General features: G+C 44.3%; 3 protein-coding genes and 1 non-coding gene across 4 annotated transcripts; 3 read left to right on the top strand and 1 right to left on the bottom strand.

Annotated features, from left to right (window-relative positions):
- On the top strand, positions 5,658 to 12,454 carry LOC8081465. The gene is made up of 5 exons (XM_021464226.1): positions 5,658 to 6,083; positions 8,223 to 8,278; positions 8,603 to 10,609; positions 11,038 to 11,296; positions 11,384 to 12,454. Exons 1-5 carry the CDS (start codon positions 5,984 to 5,986, stop codon positions 12,025 to 12,027), a joined length of 3,066 nt encoding a protein of 1,021 aa, XP_021319901.1. The 5' UTR covers positions 5,658 to 5,983; the 3' UTR covers positions 12,028 to 12,454.
- On the top strand, positions 12,647 to 14,236 carry LOC8084904 (dirigent protein 25). The gene has a single exon (XM_002468025.2). The coding sequence runs from the start codon at positions 13,027 to 13,029 to the stop codon at positions 13,969 to 13,971; it is 945 nt and encodes a 314-aa protein (XP_002468070.1). The 5' UTR covers positions 12,647 to 13,026; the 3' UTR covers positions 13,972 to 14,236.
- Positions 15,161 to 18,343, bottom strand: LOC8081464 (UDP-glucuronic acid decarboxylase 1). Its single transcript, XM_021464234.1, has 7 exons — positions 17,739 to 18,343; positions 17,272 to 17,419; positions 17,097 to 17,176; positions 16,362 to 16,445; positions 16,204 to 16,278; positions 15,895 to 15,987; positions 15,161 to 15,762 (listed from the first exon to the last, which is right to left on the bottom strand). The coding sequence occupies exons 1-7, from the start codon at positions 18,312 to 18,314 to the stop codon at positions 15,571 to 15,573; spliced, it is 1,248 nt and encodes a 415-aa protein (XP_021319909.1). The 5' UTR covers positions 18,315 to 18,343; the 3' UTR covers positions 15,161 to 15,570.
- On the top strand, positions 18,582 to 18,655 carry TRNAR-UCG. The gene has a single exon. It is a non-coding gene; the product is annotated as a tRNA-Arg (tRNA).

Below are 20,112 nucleotides of genomic sequence, written 5' to 3'. Positions count from 1 at the left end.
CACCGTTTTGCCATAATGATTGACGGGCTGATTTGCTACCACTAGCAGGAGTTAGTGCCCAGTGCAGTTTAGTTTATCCGGGTACTTTGAGGCCCTCTAATCCACTCTTTTTGACGGATGGAACTGTCTCGTGTTAACTAACTCTGGATCTTGTCGCCATGTCGGTTCGAAGCAAAATATTTTATGGTAGTTGGGCTGCTGTTGCAAATTGCTGGAAGCCCTCGCTGTACAGTAAGGTGAGTGGCTTTATTGCATTCCCTGGCGGGAAGGGCGTCTTGTGCTCCCGGCTGCTAACTTCGCTGCATCACCTAACGTGCTCAGTTGTCGCTGTCCGGGATCCGGACTTTCAGACGGTGAGACGTGAAGTGAGATGGTGCGTAACAGCATATAGTCGCGGGGCACCATTTTGCCGGTAATGTTAATTAATGGTCCTACAGGAGGGTATTAATAAGTCACTAGTTTCTCATATGTTTCAAAAACAAATATAGAAACAAGGATCTGGTGTAATGACACTGTTGTGTGAAGACTGTAGTAGCTGATTACGTGAAGTTCTAGTGTTTAGCCCTGATCAGAGTCCGCTGCTTCTTGGCATGTCCATACTCCCTTGGATCATGTAGTAGCCCTGCTGGAGTGGTGGTGAAACCGCAGCCGTGGGGCAGTCGCAGGCGCACGGGACCGTGGAGAAGACGAACGACCTGACCTGGGCCTTGTTTTTTTTTTCAAAATGGACACTATAGCTTTTTCGTTTGTATTGATAAATATTATTCAATTATGAACTAACTAGGTTCAAAAAATTTATCTAACAAATTATAGATAAACTATATAATTAGTAATTTCTTTTATCTTGTATCTATATTTAATACTCTACATATGTGTCGAAATATTTGATGTGACGTAAAATTTAAAAAAATTTATAAATTTTTTAATAACTAAACAAGGCCCTGCTAAAGCCCAAACAAGAAAAAAGAAAGCATGAGGCACAGGCAGGCTGCGTCTCCCTCGACCCTCGGTCTCGGTCACTCCCCTTGCCCAGTTGCCCCTGATTCCCTTGCTCGCCACAAGTGCCAAGCCCACAACGACACACACAGGTGCCCGCGCCGCGCACATGACCTGATCAGTGATCACCTGAGGATCCGATGAGTGCGCGTGCGCCTCGCCGCCCCATGGCAGCAGAGCAGATCAGATCAGACGGCGCGGGGAGCGAGCGATATCAGACACTTGCACTCGTCACATCATCCAGTGTCACGTACGCTCGCCATTCCAAGGAGCCACGCTCGCGCGGTGCGGGTGCGCCGCTGCTTTCTTCTTCGGGCGAAGCTCAAAGCTGAGCCCTCCCGTGACCGTGACCTCCATACTCTACCTTTATAGTAGAGTACCGTGACCTCCATACTCTACCTTTATAGTAGAGAGTGTTTTTGTGTATGCTTCGTTTAAGGGATTTTCGTCTAGAAATTTTGCAGTGTTATAAAACTCGGCCATATCCAGTACGGCCGCAGTCAGATTAAGGCTGATCTGTCGATGAATGAGGGCCCTGTTTCCACGCGATGACGCGACGCGAGACGTGGGGGATTGATGCCCGGGAATATCGGCCGAGACCCGCAGCTCACGGCACTGTCAACTTGGACTGGACGTGCAATATACTACTATTCCGTGGCGGCCGTGTCGTGTCCCCGCCACGTGCGCACGATGCTGCCAAGCGTAAGATACTCCTACCATAATCCTCTTGGGCCTTGTTTAGTTCCAAAAAATTTTACAAAATTTTTCAGATTCCCCGTCACATCGAATCTTTAGACACATGCATGAAGTATTAAATATAGACAAAAATAAAAACTAATTGCACAGTTTGGTCGAAATTGACGAGACGAATTTTTTGAGCCTAGTTAGTCCATAATTGGATAATATTTGTCAAATACAAACGAAAAAGCTATAGTGTCGATTTTGCAAAATATTTTGGAACTAAACAAGGCCTTGCTTCGCCCTTCATTCTGGGACGGGCGTACAGTGGTGACTCATACTGTCATACAGTCATTCTGCCCAACCTGGAGGCGCAGAGCTGGGATGTAATGTACGTACAGCTACGTGATTCTTTCCTCACTCTTGTTTAGTTCACTCTGAAAATCAAAAAATTTTTTAAGATTCTCCGTCACATCGAATCTTATGGCACATGCATGAAACATTAAATATAGACGAAAACAAAAACTAATTACACAGTTTAGCTGTAAATCACGAGACAAATTTTTTGATCCTAGTTAGTCCATAATTGAATAATATTTGTCACAAACAAACAAAAGTGCTACAGTAGCGAAAACTTTTCACTTTTTCGGAACTAAACACGGCTTTTTTTTCTTTTGGAATTCGCCGTCTCGTGGTGGCCAAGTGTTCAGAAAAACGCACAAGTGACATGACACGCACGAATTCTCATGACGACAAAAATATCAATCTATTTTGTCAAAGTTGCCAAGACAATATATAAAGTCGCCCTTGCAGATTTTGGACTTTGGAAGGATTGGAGGAGTATTTCCTGTTCAGTGTAATAACCTATTTTCATATACTACCCTCATTTTTTTTAAAAAAAACGTGGAACTCCAGTATTTTCTTTATATAGTCAAGCAAACTAATCTTTAATATTTTTTTAAAAGATATCAATAGTGACACCAAAGTTACTGCAAAACACATTCTGTAACGAATCCTATGATATTTATTTGGTATCATAAAAATTTATATTTTAATATAACACTGATCAAAATCGAGATGGTTTGGAGTTTTGAGTATGTACTATGCTAAAATGGTTTTTTATTATAGGATGGAGGGAGTAAACATGTTTGGATGGAACATGCAAGGGTTAATTGTTAGATAGGCAAAAGTTATATCTAACTGGATAGACCAATTACTAACTCAGACCCCCAAAAATTCATATTATAATGTTTGTTGGCCTGTTAATTGGTTAAAGAAACCTCGGCTATCGGTTAGCTATTAGCTACTAGCGTACAATTAACTTCAAACAGCTATTAGCTACAGTCAGTTCTATTTCATGCAAACATGCTCATTATCAGTCCTCCGTAGCAGTAAAAATGCCGATTGGTAGTAGTACTCCGTACTTCGTCACGAGAGTACGAGCGTAATTCATGGGAGGAATGGGCGCTGTCGTGTACGAAAAGCCGTGGCGCCCTGCCTGCCCCTCTCTTCTCTGCCTCTGGTACTGGACTCCTACAGGCCCCAGCAGCAGCTTCAACGCTGCGAGGAGGAATCTCGTTGACTCTAGGCGGCTGTCATGTCATGTCCCTGTCCGTCGGCCATGCGCAATTGCGATTGCCCATGCACACATCCGGGACACTGCTGCGTCTCGGTCTCTCTCTCGGGCCGGCTTGTTTAGGCCTTATTTAGTTTGAGAAAAATTTTGGATTTCGCTACTGTAGCACTTTCGTTTGTTTGTGTCAAATATTATCCAATCATAGACTAACTAGGATCAAAAGATTCGTCTCGCGCTTTACATGTAAACTGCAGAATTAGTTTTTGTTTTCGTTTATATTTAGTGCTTTATGTATGTGCCGCAAAATTCGATGTGACGGGAAATTTTAAAAAATTTTGGGAACTAAACAAGGCCTTAGTTCAACCTGAAAACCAAAAAGTTTTCAAGATTCTCCGTCATATCAAATCTTATGTCATATGCATGAAACATTAAATATAAACGAAAATAAAAACTAATTACACAGTTTAGCTTCACAAGACGAATCTTTTGATTCTAGTTAGTCCATGATTGAATAATATTTATCACAAATAAACGAAAATGCTACAGTTCCGAAAAGTTTTCACTTTTCGGAACTAAACACGGCCTCGGCTCTCGTTTTCTTTGCTCTGCCGTGACCGGTGCCGGTAGATAGCCCGGTACACTTTGTACAGTACCCATGTTGTATGCTGATCCTTCAAGGTCCAGCACAGCAATCCGTAGAGTCGTGGCACCAGCGCATGCATGTGCATTGCTACGTCTCCTGTTGCCATGGATTATATAGCACGCACGGGCAGGGCGCCGGCCGCCGTGGCCGTATCCTTCCGGCGGTGGGTCATTTCCCCCTTTCGCTCACCCCACCGCCGCCATCACGCGAAGCGGTTGCGGGCTTTGCGGGTTCCTCGGCTGATGCAATCATGCAATGCGCCTCTCCCTGCGTGTGGGTCCCCGTCTCCTTCCCCCCCGCAGTTCCCCTCCCTCTTCTCTTCTAGAGCCACGCACCGCTAGAGAACAAGCGCGGGCGCTCGCAAAACGACCCGGGCGCACAGTAGTATAGTCCGTCCCGGTGGGTGCCCACCAACCGAACGCAGCCCCCAACGGACTGTGGGATGAACCCCACATGCGACACGGTGGGGCCCAGCACCGTAGTTTAATCAGTACTCTCCTCTTTCCGACATGTGGGACCGTATGCGACTTCGAGCGGCTTTGGGTGGCACAGGCGCACAGCACGGCGGCGGCATCCCAAGCGGGCGAACCACCACGCCGAATCACACACTTCGGGCTGGGGCGCATGGCCGCCATGGACCGGGTGCACCAGGGGTTTTGCCCGACCCACCACACGCACACGTGTGACTTGTGAGGAATGCAACGGCCCCCCGCCGATGCCGTCGGCGTCGGGTGGTCCTTCCATTCCAGCCGGCGTACTGTAGACGCTCACCACGCAGATGTCCGCGAAGGCAAAACAATTTTTGGGCTCTTCTGGGTTCTGGTCGCCTTTTTGCACATAGGCCCCCCTTTGAATTAAAAATTTCACGTGCCTTGGGGACCGGCGACTTGGAGATTGTGCGCTAGGTTTCTCTTTTGTCCAACTGTTGTTGGAGTGTTGGATCTTGGGAGCTGGGAGTGGTGCTGCGTTGTCTACGGATACGTGTTCTGGTTCTTTGCCGTTTTGGGCTGTGGAGTGCCCGTAAAACAATGGTACACAACTCCATGATCTTAGTTCTTAGAGTTCGGTGCAAGACTAGATTTTGGAAACAAGAGTTGATATTAGGGAATGGGCCTTTTCAATTTGCAAGTGGTACAAATAATGCTTCCAAAACTATAAAATCAGTGGTACAATGTTTAAAGATTTTTTTTGGCACCAGAGAATAAAAAGAATAGTCACGCTGGTAGAACAATTGAGTTAGAGCGGTTTAGTCGGTTAAATCGCTTTAGATTTATATTTCTTATTTTTATCTACCAAAGGTATTTCTTGGACTTGTTGCTCTTGCCGCGAAGGGAGAAGAAGAATTGATAATAGCACGGTGCAATAACTAAATATGGAGGATCTTGCACAATTAAAGTATTATTCATTGTCTTGGTCTTTTGGGCGGTAATCTTCAAAACCACTAGCTACAATAGTAATATACTATATCTGCAATCACTTTGGGGGAATCATTAGCATCAATGGTTTGAAATAAATATTGTGATTTAATTGAATGTATCTAAACAAAATTGTTAGGCGGAAATGATGATTGCAGGCAATCTCAATGATCCACCTTTAAGCTCTTCTTCTAAGAGATGAGGGGACGTGTCATAAAAAGTAAAGAGAATAGGGGAAGTGCAGCATGCTAAATTGCAAATTTGAAACTAGCCAGGTACCTAGATGCAAAACAAAAACTATTAAAAATTAATTAAGTAGAGATAGTACTATAGATGGAGTGACAGATTGGAGATAGTGAGAGAAAGGGAGAAGAAATTGAAAGATTACAAAACCCCACAAAAGAGAGATTTTAGAGAGAGAGAGAGAGCCGCCACCAGAGTGGAGAGAGAGACAAGAAGCAGGCAGACGAAACAAACGGGGGCCTATTTCCCCGTCGTCGTCCTCGGTCCTCCAGTCCTCGTCTCCCTCCCACTCAAAATCGAGTTCCCGTTTAGCTCTCCGAGTCCACCTCCCTCTCTCCCCCTTCCGTCCCAAGTCCTCCCCGCTCGTGCGCCGCGGATGCGAGCGATTTGCTTCGTCGCCGCATCCGGTCGGGCTCAGGGACGGAGGTGAGCATGGCGAGCATTGCGCGCGGCAGATCGCGACGGAGACAGGGCGACGGGTCGTCGGACCGGAATGCGGCGCACTCCACCGTTCCTAACCCCGATCACCAAGGTCTGTGCCTGCCTGCAGATTCCTATGGTGCTCCCTGGATTCTTTTTTGCAATTTCGGGTGAATTTCCGTGCAAGATTTTTTTTGGGGGAAAGTAAGGAGCCCATGTGATGAAGATCTCACCTTTGATCTTGGATGGCGATGGTTGTTGCGATTATTGTCACTCTTTCTTTGCCCTTAGGAGATCAGGACATTTTTCCTTTTCTTTCCCATCGTAGCTCTGGTACTGCTAACGGGAACTTGGGATTGCTTGCACATTCGTCATAGTCCAGTTTTAGGTGTTTGCTTTGCTATTTCGAATTAAAATCCCGTCCTTTTACCTTCAGCTCCACTTCACTTCATAGGGGATGGAGTTTGGTGTTGGGAAGGACGTCTTTTTCGGGTTTGTGCACAGTACTAGCTAATACTATGATTTTTTAGGATAAAGTCTGGCATAAATACGCTTAGTCCTTGACATAGCTAAGTGAAAGGGCATGTTATTAATCTTTTATAACCCCCTGTTTTCGGCTGCGGGGACATAGCTTTCTTGTGGACTTTAGGTCTTAGTCATGCCTTTATTGGAGAGAGAAAGATTCTTGCTTCCAATTTCAAACCATTCTGGCGGACAGTTCTTTTCCTTTTTCTTATAGTTCTTTCATTTGAAGCTGCAGTGGCCTAGATTCTGCACGAGTTCTAGGCCAATTTTAAAACCAAGGATGAAAAGGATGTAATTTCCATCCCATTTTGCCTAATTGGTATACAGTTGTACAGCATGCGATGCTTTGAATTATTGAAGTACTGTAGAGTGTAGGATTCTGGCGGACAGTTCTTTTCCTTTTTCTTATAGTTCTTTCATTTGAAGCTGCAGTGGCCTAGATTCTGCACGAGTTCTAGGCCAATTTTAAAACCAAGGATGAAAAGGATGTAATTTCCATCCTATTTTGCCTAATTGGTATACAGTTGTACAGCATGCGATGCTTTGAATTATTGAAGTACTGTAGAGTGTAGGATTTATAGTCTTATAGTTGTCAACTTGTCAATTCCCACAAGATCACGCAAAGAAACCTCACTTGCCCGTAATTTGCTGGATATGTAAGTAAGTTAATTTAAGTATTAAATTATTGTATTCTGCATCCTCTTGTCTGTTGGATGCCGTGAAGGTTCATTGCCAAGTGGCTTTTATATGCTAGAATCACTAAGCAAATAGGAGTATTTTGTTAAACCTGGATTGGTCATTTAGTTATAGAAGATAAGTACACCTAAGGACTAGGGTCCAGGGGTGAACTTGCTATGAATTCCTTCTGCTTGTTCTGTGAAGGAGGGTACTTGGGATGGTAGAAATTCAGTCTACCACCATGTGGAATTGAAGCAAATACTTGCATTCTTCATGGTTCATATTTGTTGTGTGGTCCTACAAAGCTTGTACCTTGTCCATGTGTTGCTGGTTTGTTGCATCTCCTCGACCTATGCAGTGACGATTAGTTTTGATGTTGCTGGTTTGTTGCATATTCTTTATAGAGGTTCCATGCAATGAAAGGCTATGTAGTGTTAGCAGCAGGTAACCCCCTACACCCACAACCCCGCCCACCACCCACACAGTGTTTCATCAGTGACATCCCTAAACAGTTCAAATGAAATTGTCTTTTGTCGTTACTTGCTTAGTCAAGTCAGCATTAGATAATATATTTCTGAATTGAGTATATCACCTAGTTTTTGCAAAAGTTTCACCAAATATTCTGTGGGTGTTCATGTTCCAGAAAGTTACTGTTTCTGGACAAGCTGGTGATTGCTGAAGTTTTCAATTCTAATTTGCTGAAATGAAATTGTCAAGCTTGTTAATAAATGGCAACATGTGAACTCGCTGAACAGCCACTTTGATGTTTATAGAAGCTTATGCTTCTTTAAGTGCCCTTCTCTCAGGTTTGGCAGGAGTTATATAATTCCTTATGAAGATTTCCTGACCAAACCCAGCAACATATGTCTTCATATCATTTTACTTCTATAGGTGGAGTAGGAACAAATGGATTGCCTCTGAATCCTCCCTTCCTGATCTTACCTTACAATCCAGTTCGGCATGACACTTTATAATGTGCTTATTACTGTTGCCATTGTGGTTTTAGACCTGCGGAGATTAATTACCATTTCTTTTCTCTTGAATTCAGGGGTTGTGTCCTCTACGAAACAAGCAACTTACCCTGGGATGCTCTCTGATTCTGAGGTGAGTAATCTGGATTTAGTTGAAGATTTATACATATGGATATGATTCACATGTTTGGAACTAAAGAGCTTAAGACTTACTAAAACTATGCCATCAAACTGACAGCATAAAGCTGAAATGCATATGCTATTGATCTATACATGTTTTAAATTGTATTCTTTATTGTATCAAACGAACTCTGCTGATGGTTATTTGTGGGAATAACTTTATTTCATTTGCATCTTCATTTATTAAACTTTTATTCATTATTCATTCAACTCACTGTGCCATTGTAAGAGCTAACTAATGAGTTGCTATTGCCTCTCCCTTTTTTTTCCTTCTCAGTTTGCTGACGTAAACAGGCAAAGTAAATCAAGAAAAGCCAGTGCTGTACCAATGAAAGTACTGATAGACGAAGAATTTTCAAATGATGTCAATGCTAGGCACATTTCACCAGGTGCTGTAGGAAGGCTCATGGGTCTTGATTCGTTGCCCTCATCTGGAATCCATAATCAGCATAGGCATACCCAAAGTCATGCACCAAAGACTTCACCTGGTAGTTTTCATGCTCGAAATGGTTTACATGAAGACATTCCACACAGGAGTAGTGCAGATACCATTGATGTTTTTGAAGTTATGGAGGCCGCAAAAACAAAGAAGCACCGGAGTCCAAGATCTAAAATTGGAAATACAACTTCCATATCTGACAAGGTTGATAGTGCTGATATAGATTTCATAAGGCAGAAATTTATGGATGCTAAGCGTCTTTCTACTGATGAATCCCTTCAAATGTCAGAAGAATTTAACGAGACACTTGATGCACTGGTATCTAACAGGGATCTTTTGTTGGAATTTCTTCAAAAATTTGATCCTGCTGTCAGAAGGGACCTGCACAATCATGGTTCTCCATCCTCTGCTGCAAACTGCATCACGATATTGAAGCCATCTCGAAGAAATCATTTTATTGACATGCACAATATTTATCCACAAGAGAAAGGTACCGAGAGCATCTTCAACGAGCAAAAGGAAGTGAAACATTCTTTGAGGAAGCCATGTTCTAATGTGCCCTTGCAATCCCGAGAAGAAGACTCTTGTTCATTAAGGCAGAAACTGTCAAGGTCCAGTCACCAGGAAAATGCTGGAAAACGAGGCTGCCCTACTCGGATTGTTGTCTTGAAGCCAAATTTTGACAAACCTCATGATATCGAAGAAACACTTCCTCTACATCATAAACCCCCCCATTCTGATTATAGAAGCCACAAAGAATGTCCAGAGGTTGGTAGATGGACTCCGTATACTGAAGATTACATGTGTCAGGTGCCCCTTGGAGATTCTGAAACATTAAATCGTATGGGGAAGGGGTCTAGAGAAATTGCTAGGGAGATCACCAAACAAATGAGAGCTGCTAGGGGTGGGAGTAGGAAACATGCTGTCAAACCGGAGATCAGAACTCCTGCTTCAGATGAAAGATCACAGTTCCTGCCATCTGTTACTAAACTCAAGACTCCAGAGGCAATTCATAGATATTCTGAGCCATGTGATGCTTGGGCTTCTTCCAGCCTAAACTCTTCACCAACATATTCGACTGAAACATCAGTAAGCAAGGAAGCAAAGAAACACCTCTCTAACAGATGGAAGAAGACCCATCAGTGTCAGCATCAAGAAACTGATAGTGACAGCTTCAGCACGCTTGGGGATATGCTTTCTCTCTCTGATCAGAATGCATCAAAGGTTGCTACCCATAAAATGACATCCAGGAAATGTCCAAAGGCAGGAGTGCAGAGTGATAGAATGCAAAGCTCATGTGGCATCAGCAGCAATGATGGTTGGAGAGACACAGCTACTAGTAAATTGACAAGGTCCAAGTCTCTTCCATCATCCTTCATCCGCGGAGTTCAAAAGTCAAACAACAGAAAAAGAACTGGTAGTGTTACGTACAATGAGTTCTCGATGCTTAAAGATGTTCTTAAGGTTGGACCCCACTATTCTGAACATGCATGTCGTAGCAGGCAAAGACAATCTCTAAGTAGAGATTCTACAATTCATGGTGATGAATCTGATCTGATGTCCACAGATAATGAGGAAAAAATGGCAGTTGAACGTGAGATACATGTAAATTATGAGGAACCAATTAAAGGTGCTGCTGTGACAGAAACATCTGGGCAGCCACAACATCCAAATCTTGACCATGAACTAGATGCAGTAGGTATACTGGATACCAGTTCTGCACTCCCTGTCAGTAATACAAGACCTCTTTCTCCTGCTGGACAGAACCAGCAAATGCTTAAGATGACCACAACAGCACTAGATAACTGCCTTCTTGTGCCTAGTCTCAATGATCTGATGGCTAAGGTACTAACGTGCTTGTCACATTATTCTTTCCTAATGTTCCCTTTAGCATGTCTTCAATTATATGGGCACTTTTTTTAGCAAACAGTTTGAACCTCTGGTTTGTTTTGTATTAAGGTTCCAAGGTACTTTCATTCTTTTTTATCTACCCTTTTAGTTTGCACTTACTGTGTGTTCTGCTGGAATCATGAAATGTTCACAAAGCCGTTTGTCACAAACACTGATTTCTCAGTTTAAACATGTGCGTACTTACCATCAGTGGCGGATCTACACTGTTTTGCCACAGCATGTTAAACCCCCTACATAACACTTGTCAATTAACTTGCAATTAATCAATCTTGTGTAAATCTTGGCCCCATAGGATTTTGGACCCTGGATCTGCCACTGCTTACCATGTCATGCTTACTAACTGTCAACTATTTTCAATCCAGCATGAGCAAGTTGAGTACCATGAAGCTGATGATTACCCGGCCACTTATGATCCCCAGGTAGGATCAGATTCTCGTGAGGAGATTAATCATCACCTGGGGGATGACAATCGAACCCTCTGTATTCCACCTAATGAATCCGAATCGCCAGCAAACTCCAATAAAGATGACCAGCAAAGTCCAGTGTCTGTTCTTGAATCTTCCATGGACGCAGAAGATGTTTACTCAGGAGATTTTGAGAAAATAAGTGCTGATCTCCAAGGCAAGTGATTGAATTCTTTTTTACAGATTTCTCTTCCACTTTTTCTTATTCTTAGTTCTTAAGTTTGATTTATTGTAAACATTGCAGAGCTCAGATTGCAACTTCGGCTTCTGAAGAGGGAGACTACAGACACTGGAGATGAGAACGAGCTTTTTATATTGAGTGATGATGAGACAGCACGTCAATCACTTCCTGAAATGGAGGAATCCCATTCTTTTAGGAATATGGAAGAAAGGGATTTCTCCTATGTGTTTGATATGCTTGTTGCTTTGGGCATTGATGCGCCCAATGAGGATGAGCTGCTTGACAACTGCTACTTACTGGAGTGTCCTGCAGGCCTTGATTTATTTGATGATCTTGAAAAGAAGTACACCAGCCTCATTTTATGGCCACAACATGAGAGGAAGCTCTTGTTCGATATCACAAATGCTGTTCTTGGGGACATGATTACCTCCTTAATGAACAGTTGCTCAAAGGGATTGAAGGTGAGGTGGTCACCTGGATGGAATCAGGAAGAGTTTGCTGAGCTTGTGTGGCAAAGGGTGGTGCACGTACAGCAGGAAATAGAGTTTAATCAGGAAGCCCTACTCTTGAGTGTAGAGTGGGTTGGTTCTGAAGATGGCACCAATCTGGTTGGGTGTGATATCGGGAGTATGTTGCAAGATGATCTCCTAGAGGAAATTGTAGCTGACTTTCTGGGGGCAACTAAATCCGCCAGGCTCCGTGGCTAGAATTGCCAATGTTTGCATCCGAAGCCATTAGAAGCATATGCATGGATTGGTCGCTGGTGAGCTATAGTGGAAGATTAGCCCTCGATGGGGATGATAATTCCAGGAGTTCACCTCATGGCTACTGAAGGGCATGGCAAAGATGGCGTAGGTGATGGTGGAGCATCAAACAAGTGGGGTGGAAGTTTGACCTGGTTGTGTGCTCATGTACATGTCACCTTTGACTCCGAACTCCTCAATAACGTAGAACTGGAGGTTTTCCCTCTGAACTCCGAAAAGCATTTTAATTTCTTTAGGTTCGCATAATGCCGGAATATAGATGTACAATTTTGGTTTTAAGGAATTGTGTAAAATAATCTGTGGGGGAATTTAGTATGTTTATTATTACATGGAATAATGGTAGTGTTAGTTCAGACATTATTATCTGTCAGTTCTGTTCTTGTGATGGTGTGCTGTGCATACATATCCTATTGCTGGCGATCGTATGCTCTTTGGAAGGAGCAATGCCATAGATGTAGAGCAATGGAACAAAATATGTCCACCTGAAGGAGAGAGAGAGAGTATCCTGATACAAGGCTGCGTTGTGGCTTCGATGAACCTCTGGCAGACTCATGAGCTGCTGAGGATGCTGCTAACCTGCGAAGACGAGCAAACCACTCCTGCAATCAGCAGTTCAGCACCTGCCCGTTCGTCCCTGGTCGTCTGAGCGCAGGATATCTCGGCGCCACGCCTCTGTTGCTGTCCCTCCCAACCGCACCTCTTCTCAGAGGTTTAGGTTCCTGGACGTCCTCGCACACACAACTAACGCACAACACCGCATCAAACTACTCCACTGCACGACCCGCGACTCCTATATAATTCTGGCATCTCGCAGCAACATGCACAGCAACAGCAAGTACTACAAGCGATCGATCTACTGAGCAAGAGCTGGTTGGCTACACGCGCCAGTCCTCCTCGCTCTTGTCCAGTGTACATTCAAGCCTGCGTGCCTGCCTTGCGAAAATGGCCAAGAACGCGGCGCAAGCCGTCAGGGCGGCGCTGTGCCTGGCGCTCGCGCTCGCTGTGGCGAACTGCGCATTCGCTGGTCGCGTCCTCGACGAGCAGGCTGCAGCTCCCCTGCCGGCTGACCCGCTGCCCGCCCCGACGGATCCCCCGGCAGACCCAGTGGTGGCGCCAGCGGCCGCCGGCGCTGCGGGAGCAGCGAGTGCTGGTGCCGCCGCGACGGGCAACGCAGGAGCCGCCGGCGCGGGCGTTGGGGACCACCCGCTGACGTTCTTCATGCACGACATCCTGGGCGGCTCGCAGCCGTCGGGGCGCATCGTGACCGGCGTGGTGGCGAGCGCGGCGGCCAACGGGCAGCTCCCGTTCGCGCGCCCCAACACCAACATCTTCCCGATCCAGGGCGCGATGCCGCTGCCGCAGGGCGCCAGCAACCTCGTCAACAGCAACAACGTGCCCTACGTCGCGGGCCTCGGCGGCACGTCCTCCGCCGTCGTCCAGAACAACGGCAACCCCGTCAACGGCGGCAACAAGAACATCCCCTTCGTCAACGCCGGGGACCTGCCGTCGGGCGCCACGCTCCAGAACCTCCTCTTCGGCACCACCACCGTCATCGACGACGAGCTCACCGAGGGACACGAGCTCGGCGCGGGGGTCATCGGCAGGGCGCAGGGCTTCTACGTTGCCAGCTCGCAGGACGGCACCAGCAAGACCATCGTGCTCACCGCCATGTTCGAGGGCCCCGAGGCACCGCATGGCGGCGACACGCTCAGCTTCTTCGGCGTCCACCGCATGGCCGCGCCGGAGTCCCACATCGCCATCATCGGAGGCACCGGCAAGTACGAGAACGCCAAGGGCTTCGCCGCCATCCAGACGCTGCACCCTGGCGACGAGCACACCACCGACGGCGTCGAGACTCTACTCCAGTTCAACGTTCACCTCATTTAAGCTGCTCCATCACCATTAGATCGACCATTACCCCCTATTTCGTGCAATGTTCGTGATTCCAACTTCCAAGTACTGTGCCCGCTTTCGGCCATGTATGTAATGTACTAATAGGTGCTATGATCGCATCAGCATACTGTGAGATTGTACGAGTAAATCAAGTAGTATGTTTCTGCTATTCTGAGATGGCTACTCCTAAAAGAAATGGCATGAGAATATGACATCATCCTACGTGAAATGGAGCTGGATGGGATTCAAGAAGAGTAAACTCCATCGCCGGTCCATAAACTTGTATTGTCGTGTCATCCTGATCCTTAATCTCACAAATCGACCGTTTAGGTCTTCGAACTTGTTCATCTGTGTCATCTCGGTCCCTAAACTTGTTCAGATGTGTCATCACGGTTCCTAAACTTAGAAATCGCCCGTTTAAGGCCGTGTTTAGTTGGTGAAGTGAAAAATTTTGCGACACTGTAGCACTTTTTGTTTGTGGTAATTATTGTCTAACCATGGATTAACTAGGCTCAAAAGATTCATCTCGTCAATTCCGACCAAACTGTGTAATTAGTTTTTATTTTTGTCTATATTTAATACTTCATGCATGCGTCTAAAGATTCGATGTGATGGGGAATCTTGAAAATTTTGGGTTTTTGGGTAGAAGTAAACAAGCCCTAAGTCCTCAAATTTGTTTTATTGTGTCATCCTAACATGTCATCCTGGTCCCTGAACTTGATTTTGAGTCTCATCTAGGTCAAAACAAAACGATCTAAAAACTCTATATCCAAAAATAATTCATAATAACTTAAATGAAGACAAATTTTATATTAAAGTTGTAGCTCTCAATGTGATCTACAAATTTGTAGTAGAAAAGTTTTTTTATTTAAAGTTGTTTAGTGTCACAAAATTTAGTTCAAAATTTAAATTTCTAAATCTAAAAACTTTCAATAAATATTTTGAGACCCCAAAGATTTTAATTTAATTTTTTTTCAACTATAAAGTTGTAGATCACGTTGCTAACTATAATTTTAATATAAAATTTATCATCATTTAAGTTCATATGAAAAAGTTATGAGTTATTTTTCTATATAGAGTTTTTAGATTCACCCTGTTTTAATCCAGATGAGACTTAAAAACAAGTTTAGAGACCAGGATGACACAATTGAACAAGTTTGAAGATCTATATGGTAGATTTCTATGTTTAGGGACTAGAATGACACAACCAAATAAGTTTAGATACCTAAGTGATCGTTTTGCGAGTTTAGTGACCGGAATGACACATCCGAACAAGTTTAGAGACCGGTGATGGACTTTACAAGTTTAGAGACCGGTGATGAACTTTACTCTTTCAAAAACAACATTAGAAAGAGGGACTAAATTTATGTAGACCTGTCACTGTTCTCTGAAAGGCTACCATGTAATTCTATGGCGAACTTTATGTATCGAAGAAACCGGAACCAAAGAACAGATGGTCCTGTCACAAAAAATAACTCGCCCCGGAGGAATTTGGCAATTAGTCCTTCATCTGAGCTCTGTCAAGGGCTTCAAGGCACCAAAAAGAGCTCTGTCAGTATGATACAGTATTCTGAGACTGGTAGCTTGGGCTCCTCAATTCTCATCCATGATGCGTTTCTGGAAGTCCGAGACCATACGCGGCAGGCCTTGTTTTAGTGAAACTTTGGGCTCCCAATTGAGAAGAGATTTGGCCTTAGAAATGTCAGGTTTTCTCATGTGTGGATCATCTGCAGTGTTGGGTTTGAACTCCACAGACGCACCTGGGTCAATCGTTTCTTTTACCACCTGCCGCAAAAAATAATAAATAAAAATAAATAAAAAAATCAGTATCGTGATTCCTGGTTGGGATATTGGAGACAGGAAGCCGTGGTATTCTGAAAGAAGAATGAATAGCAAATTTCAGTGTCAAGGTCAGACCTGTGCAAGTTCCAGCATTGTAAATTCACCCGGATTCCCCAAGTTGAAAGGTCCAATATGGTCGCTTTCCATTAGAGTTACCAACCCATCAACCTATAAATTTATAGATATGTAAATTCTTCAGATCTGAATGTGGCAAACGTGAACTTTCTGCAGCAAACAAAATTTAAAATAGAAACTGGTTTATGAAGAACAAAGGTCGAGGAAAATAAAGAACACTTGCATGCATTATCTGAATATAATGTTGTATAGAATAAACAATTGAAACTTCTGCATATAGAAAGAGAAACAGAAACCATGCATAAGTACCAGATCTGAAACATATTGAAAACTTCGAGTCTGTTTTCCATCACCATAAACTGTCATTGGTTGTTTCCGCAAAGCCTAGAAATGAAGCAATGCCAACTTTAAGCAGTGCTGAAGTTCAATGATAATCCTCTTCTCCAATGTCACAAATTGAGACAAACCTGTGCAACAAAGTTGCTAACAACTCGGCCATCATCTAAACACATACGAGGGCCATATGTGTTAAATATGCGTGCAATTCTCACCTGAGGGAAGCAGTCTTATGTCAAAGTTTGCTCTTAAAGAAGAGAATCACAGATAAAGCACACATACAACTCATAAGCAGCATTGCAGCATATTAACAAAGGCTGTAGTAAGATCTTGACAAAATGAAAACCAGCAATCAACTATTCAAAGTTCAAATAACCAAGGGATTCGGTTAATTAGCAGTTTAGTGTAATGCAATGTCCCTTTCCGACTTCCCTCCATTTATAAAGATGTCTTGTTCGTTTATCTAGTATACTTTTTTTCTCGAACACGAAAGACATCTTTCTCAAACTTAACAATAGACAATTTTTTGGGGGAACAAACGTTAATACTGCATATCATAATGATATTCATTTTTTCGACAAAGCCGTGTCCTAGTATACTTAATAATAATTACTAGATAAATGAGAATGGATCTCGTGCTCAATATTTGACATTTGGAGCATGATAAGTACTCGAAATAACACATGAATACCATTTGAAAGTCAATTACTACATCCGGTTCAATTGCATAACTTACCAAATACTGACACCTAAACAGTTTTAGAGCTTATTAAATACTGACATGTAATAAGTAGTTTCTAAAGGTCACATTGCTAACAAGATAGCCTTTGTTAGACTTGGATCCATATCAGAAACTGAAGCTTTACCTCGACACCAGCACCACGGTGGTAATCCATGGTAAGAGTTTCAGCTGTTCTCTTCCCCTCATCATAACAGCTCCTAACACCTGTACAATTATAACATAGCGAGGTATATCAGAACGCATTGGATTGGAGAGACTCAAATGTGTCATACTCCTAATCTATGACAAAATTAGCACACCTATGGGATTGACATGGCCCCAGTAGCTCTCCTTCTGTGGATGCTCAAGAGGATCGCCATACACTTCACTGGTACTAGTCAGCAAGAACCGGGCCCCGACCCTCTTTGCCAGTCCAAGCATGTTCAAGGTCCCCATGACATTTGTCTTGTACATAGTTGGTTAAGGAAACAATTGGAGAAAAAGCAGACAAAACAAACAGATCTAAATACAGGCACTTCTTCCCCACGCGGTCACAAAACTACAAATCCACCCCTACCCCTATGCCCACCTTCAACTCATTTGGCACAAAACTACAAATCCACCCCCACGCCCACCTTCAACTCATGTGAAATGTGCATCATAGAATAGAACTGACATTCAAGAAGTCGTATCCGTGTCCATAAATAAATAAAGACAAATATATTGAATCCAATTCCTGTGAGGACGTGGAAAAAATATGCGCGGCACAAGGGAGCGGAAAGGATATGATGGTCTTGATGGGGTTGAATTTGTAGTGCACGGGGGACGCGGGGCAGGCGAGGTGGTAGATCTGGTCGACCTCTAGGAGAATGGGTTCGACGACGTCGTGGCGGATGAGCTCGAATCGCGGGTTGTCGAGGTGGTGCGCGAGGTTGTCCTTGCGGCCCGTGAAGAAGTTGTCGACGACGATGACGCTGTCCCCGCGGGCAAGGAGCTTATCGACGAGGTGGCTGCCAACAAAACCCGCGCCGCCGGTGACGACGACGCGCAGGGAGCGCTTCCGGACGCCGACGGGGAGGCGGCGCGCGGCGGCGGAGGAGACCACGCCGCCGCGGGGGATTTTCCTGGCGACGGCGGCGGCGAAACTGGTGGCGGAGGAGGATCCGGCTCTGGCGGCGGAATGCGGGTTGACGGACGACGGGTAGAGGAAGAAGAAGGAGGAGGCGAGGAGGAAGCCGAGGAGGACGAAGAGGAGGCGCTGCTCGCGGAGGAGGTAGGAAGCGAGGGTGCGGGAGAGGGAGGCGCGGTGGTGGTGCGGGCGGTGCTGCTTGCTCATGCTGGCCTGCCGGTGCAGCTGCTTCATGGCCGGGGTGGGCGGGGCGGGGCGCGCCCTCTCGCCGGAGGCGGAGGGGGAGAAGAGTGGTGGCGAAGCGAGGGGGGTGAGGGAGGGAGGCGCGTGGAGGCGGTTGGGCCCCGCAGCTGCCGAATCGAATGCGATTCTTCCTGCCGCTGTGGCTTGTCGCCCGCAGATTCCGCACGTGCGTGTGGAATCGTTCTCTCTTCTTTGCTTCCGGCAGAATGTTACGCTGTATTCATTTATATAGATCCAGAAGAAAGCAATAGCATCAGCGACCGCATAGCGCAGTGGATTAGCGCGTCTGACTTCGGATCAGAAGGTCGTGGGTTCGACTCCCACTGTGGTCGACCATTATGTTTTTCTTTTTCCTTTTTCTTTTGTGTTATACTCCTAACACTGTACGGTAGAAAGCGAACGTGTCAAGACTTATTTTGTTGGACGATGGATGACAACAGGTGAACTGAAAAGTGAAAGGCAAGTGGTCTTGTTACAACGCCTTATTGCTTATTGTTCATGTATCACCATCAGCGATGTTGTAAGATCAAAGATAAAACTGAAATCCACATATTAGCTGTTGATGATGGCGGTGTACCAGACAGAGCAGGCCCGTTAGCTTGAAATGATGAGAATTGGCCTATTGATGCCTCGTAGTTGTAGAACTAGCTTTTTAACAAACATCTAAAGGAACCTCTCCTCAAGAAAAAAGACAACCAATTCTGTGAAACATTAAATTTTGTCATATATAAGTTAAATATAAAATACCACATCTAATAGATCTATTCGTGCATCAATTACATCTTTAAAAAGATCTTTATATCAAAATCTGTCCTTAAATTAAATATAAAATAAAAAATACCACATCTAATAGATCCATCGTGCATCAATTACATCTTTAAAAGATCTTTTGTGGCAGAACCTCCTGAATTAAGTGGCCCACATGCACACATCATTGTCCCAAAGACTTCTGATCGGCGTGCACGAGTTCCAAATGAATCAAGGAGTCTGTCGGGTGTCCTCGGGAAACCCGAATCATCCACGTAATATTCTTTTCAGGAATTCCCTCATCAAGCATCACAGTATTACAACATTTCATAGATAAGAGAAATCAGAGTAAAAGCGGAAAGGTTACATAACATAGTTTGAAACTGAAGTTCATAGTTTACAAACCATAAGTATTTGATACATAAAGCTTCGGAACTTTATATTACATAAACCATAGATCACACAACCAGTTTTACTTGCCCAAGGTCACACATCAGAATCCTCATCGTCACTCTCCTCCACAAGAGTAAAGTAACCATGACCATCAAAAGGTTTATCAAAAGACTCACCTGCAACATGGGTTAAGAAACCCTGAGTACGAAAGTACTCAACAAGACTTAACCGACTTTAAAAGAGGTGAAAACTCAAGTATGCAGGCTATGGGAATTCAAGGTAAAGCTTTAACAAAATCAAATATTTCTTTTGCATAAAAGCTTACTAAGATTAAAGCCTACTTTCAAGTTTTAACTCAAGATTATCACTTATAACTAGCCAAGACCATTATCCAACTTTCATAAGCAAATCATCTCTTTCTTATACCAAAGATTCACTTATTACTACGATGATGGTACGAGGATTGAGGCTCCATATCCGAGGAAACACGGCGATTCGAATCGATTAAACCCAGCTGGGGATTCAGTACCACACGACATATGTAGAACTTAATCTTGCATATGTCAACCTTTTCTATAGATCCTCCCAAACAAGAACGGGTCCAGCGTCACCCGAGAGTACAGTACACCACCATCCTACAGCCAATCTA

The sequence above is a fragment of the Sorghum bicolor genome, chromosome 1, assembly GCF_000003195.3.
Source record: "Sorghum bicolor cultivar BTx623 chromosome 1, Sorghum_bicolor_NCBIv3, whole genome shotgun sequence".
In the NCBI taxonomy this organism is placed as follows: domain Eukaryota; kingdom Viridiplantae; phylum Streptophyta; class Magnoliopsida; order Poales; family Poaceae; genus Sorghum; species Sorghum bicolor.
This window is presented reverse-complemented; position numbering and strand designations above follow the sequence as displayed.

Coding starts and splice junctions, on each gene's coding strand:
- LOC8081465 (XM_021464226.1), top strand. CDS start 5,984: ATGGCGAGCATTGCGCGCGGCAGATCGCGACGGAGACAGGGCGACGGG. Junction 6,084..8,222: donor TCCTAACCCCGATCACCAAG/GTCTGTGCCTGC, acceptor TCTTGAATTCAG/GGGTTGTGTCCTCTACGAAA. Junction 11,297..11,383: donor AATAAGTGCTGATCTCCAAG/GCAAGTGATTGA, acceptor TAAACATTGCAG/AGCTCAGATTGCAACTTCGG.
- LOC8084904 (XM_002468025.2), top strand. CDS start 13,027: ATGGCCAAGAACGCGGCGCAAGCCGTCAGGGCGGCGCTGTGCCTGGCG.
- LOC8081464 (XM_021464234.1), bottom strand. CDS start 18,314: ATGAAGCAGCTGCACCGGCAGGCCAGCATGAGCAAGCAGCACCGCCCG. Junction 16,446..17,096: donor ACCGTGGTGCTGGTGTCGAG/GTAAAGCTTCAG, acceptor TGCTTCCCTCAG/GTGAGAATTGCACGCATATT. Junction 16,279..16,361: donor TTAGCAACTTTGTTGCACAG/GTTTGTCTCAAT, acceptor CTTCATTTCTAG/GCTTTGCGGAAACAACCAAT.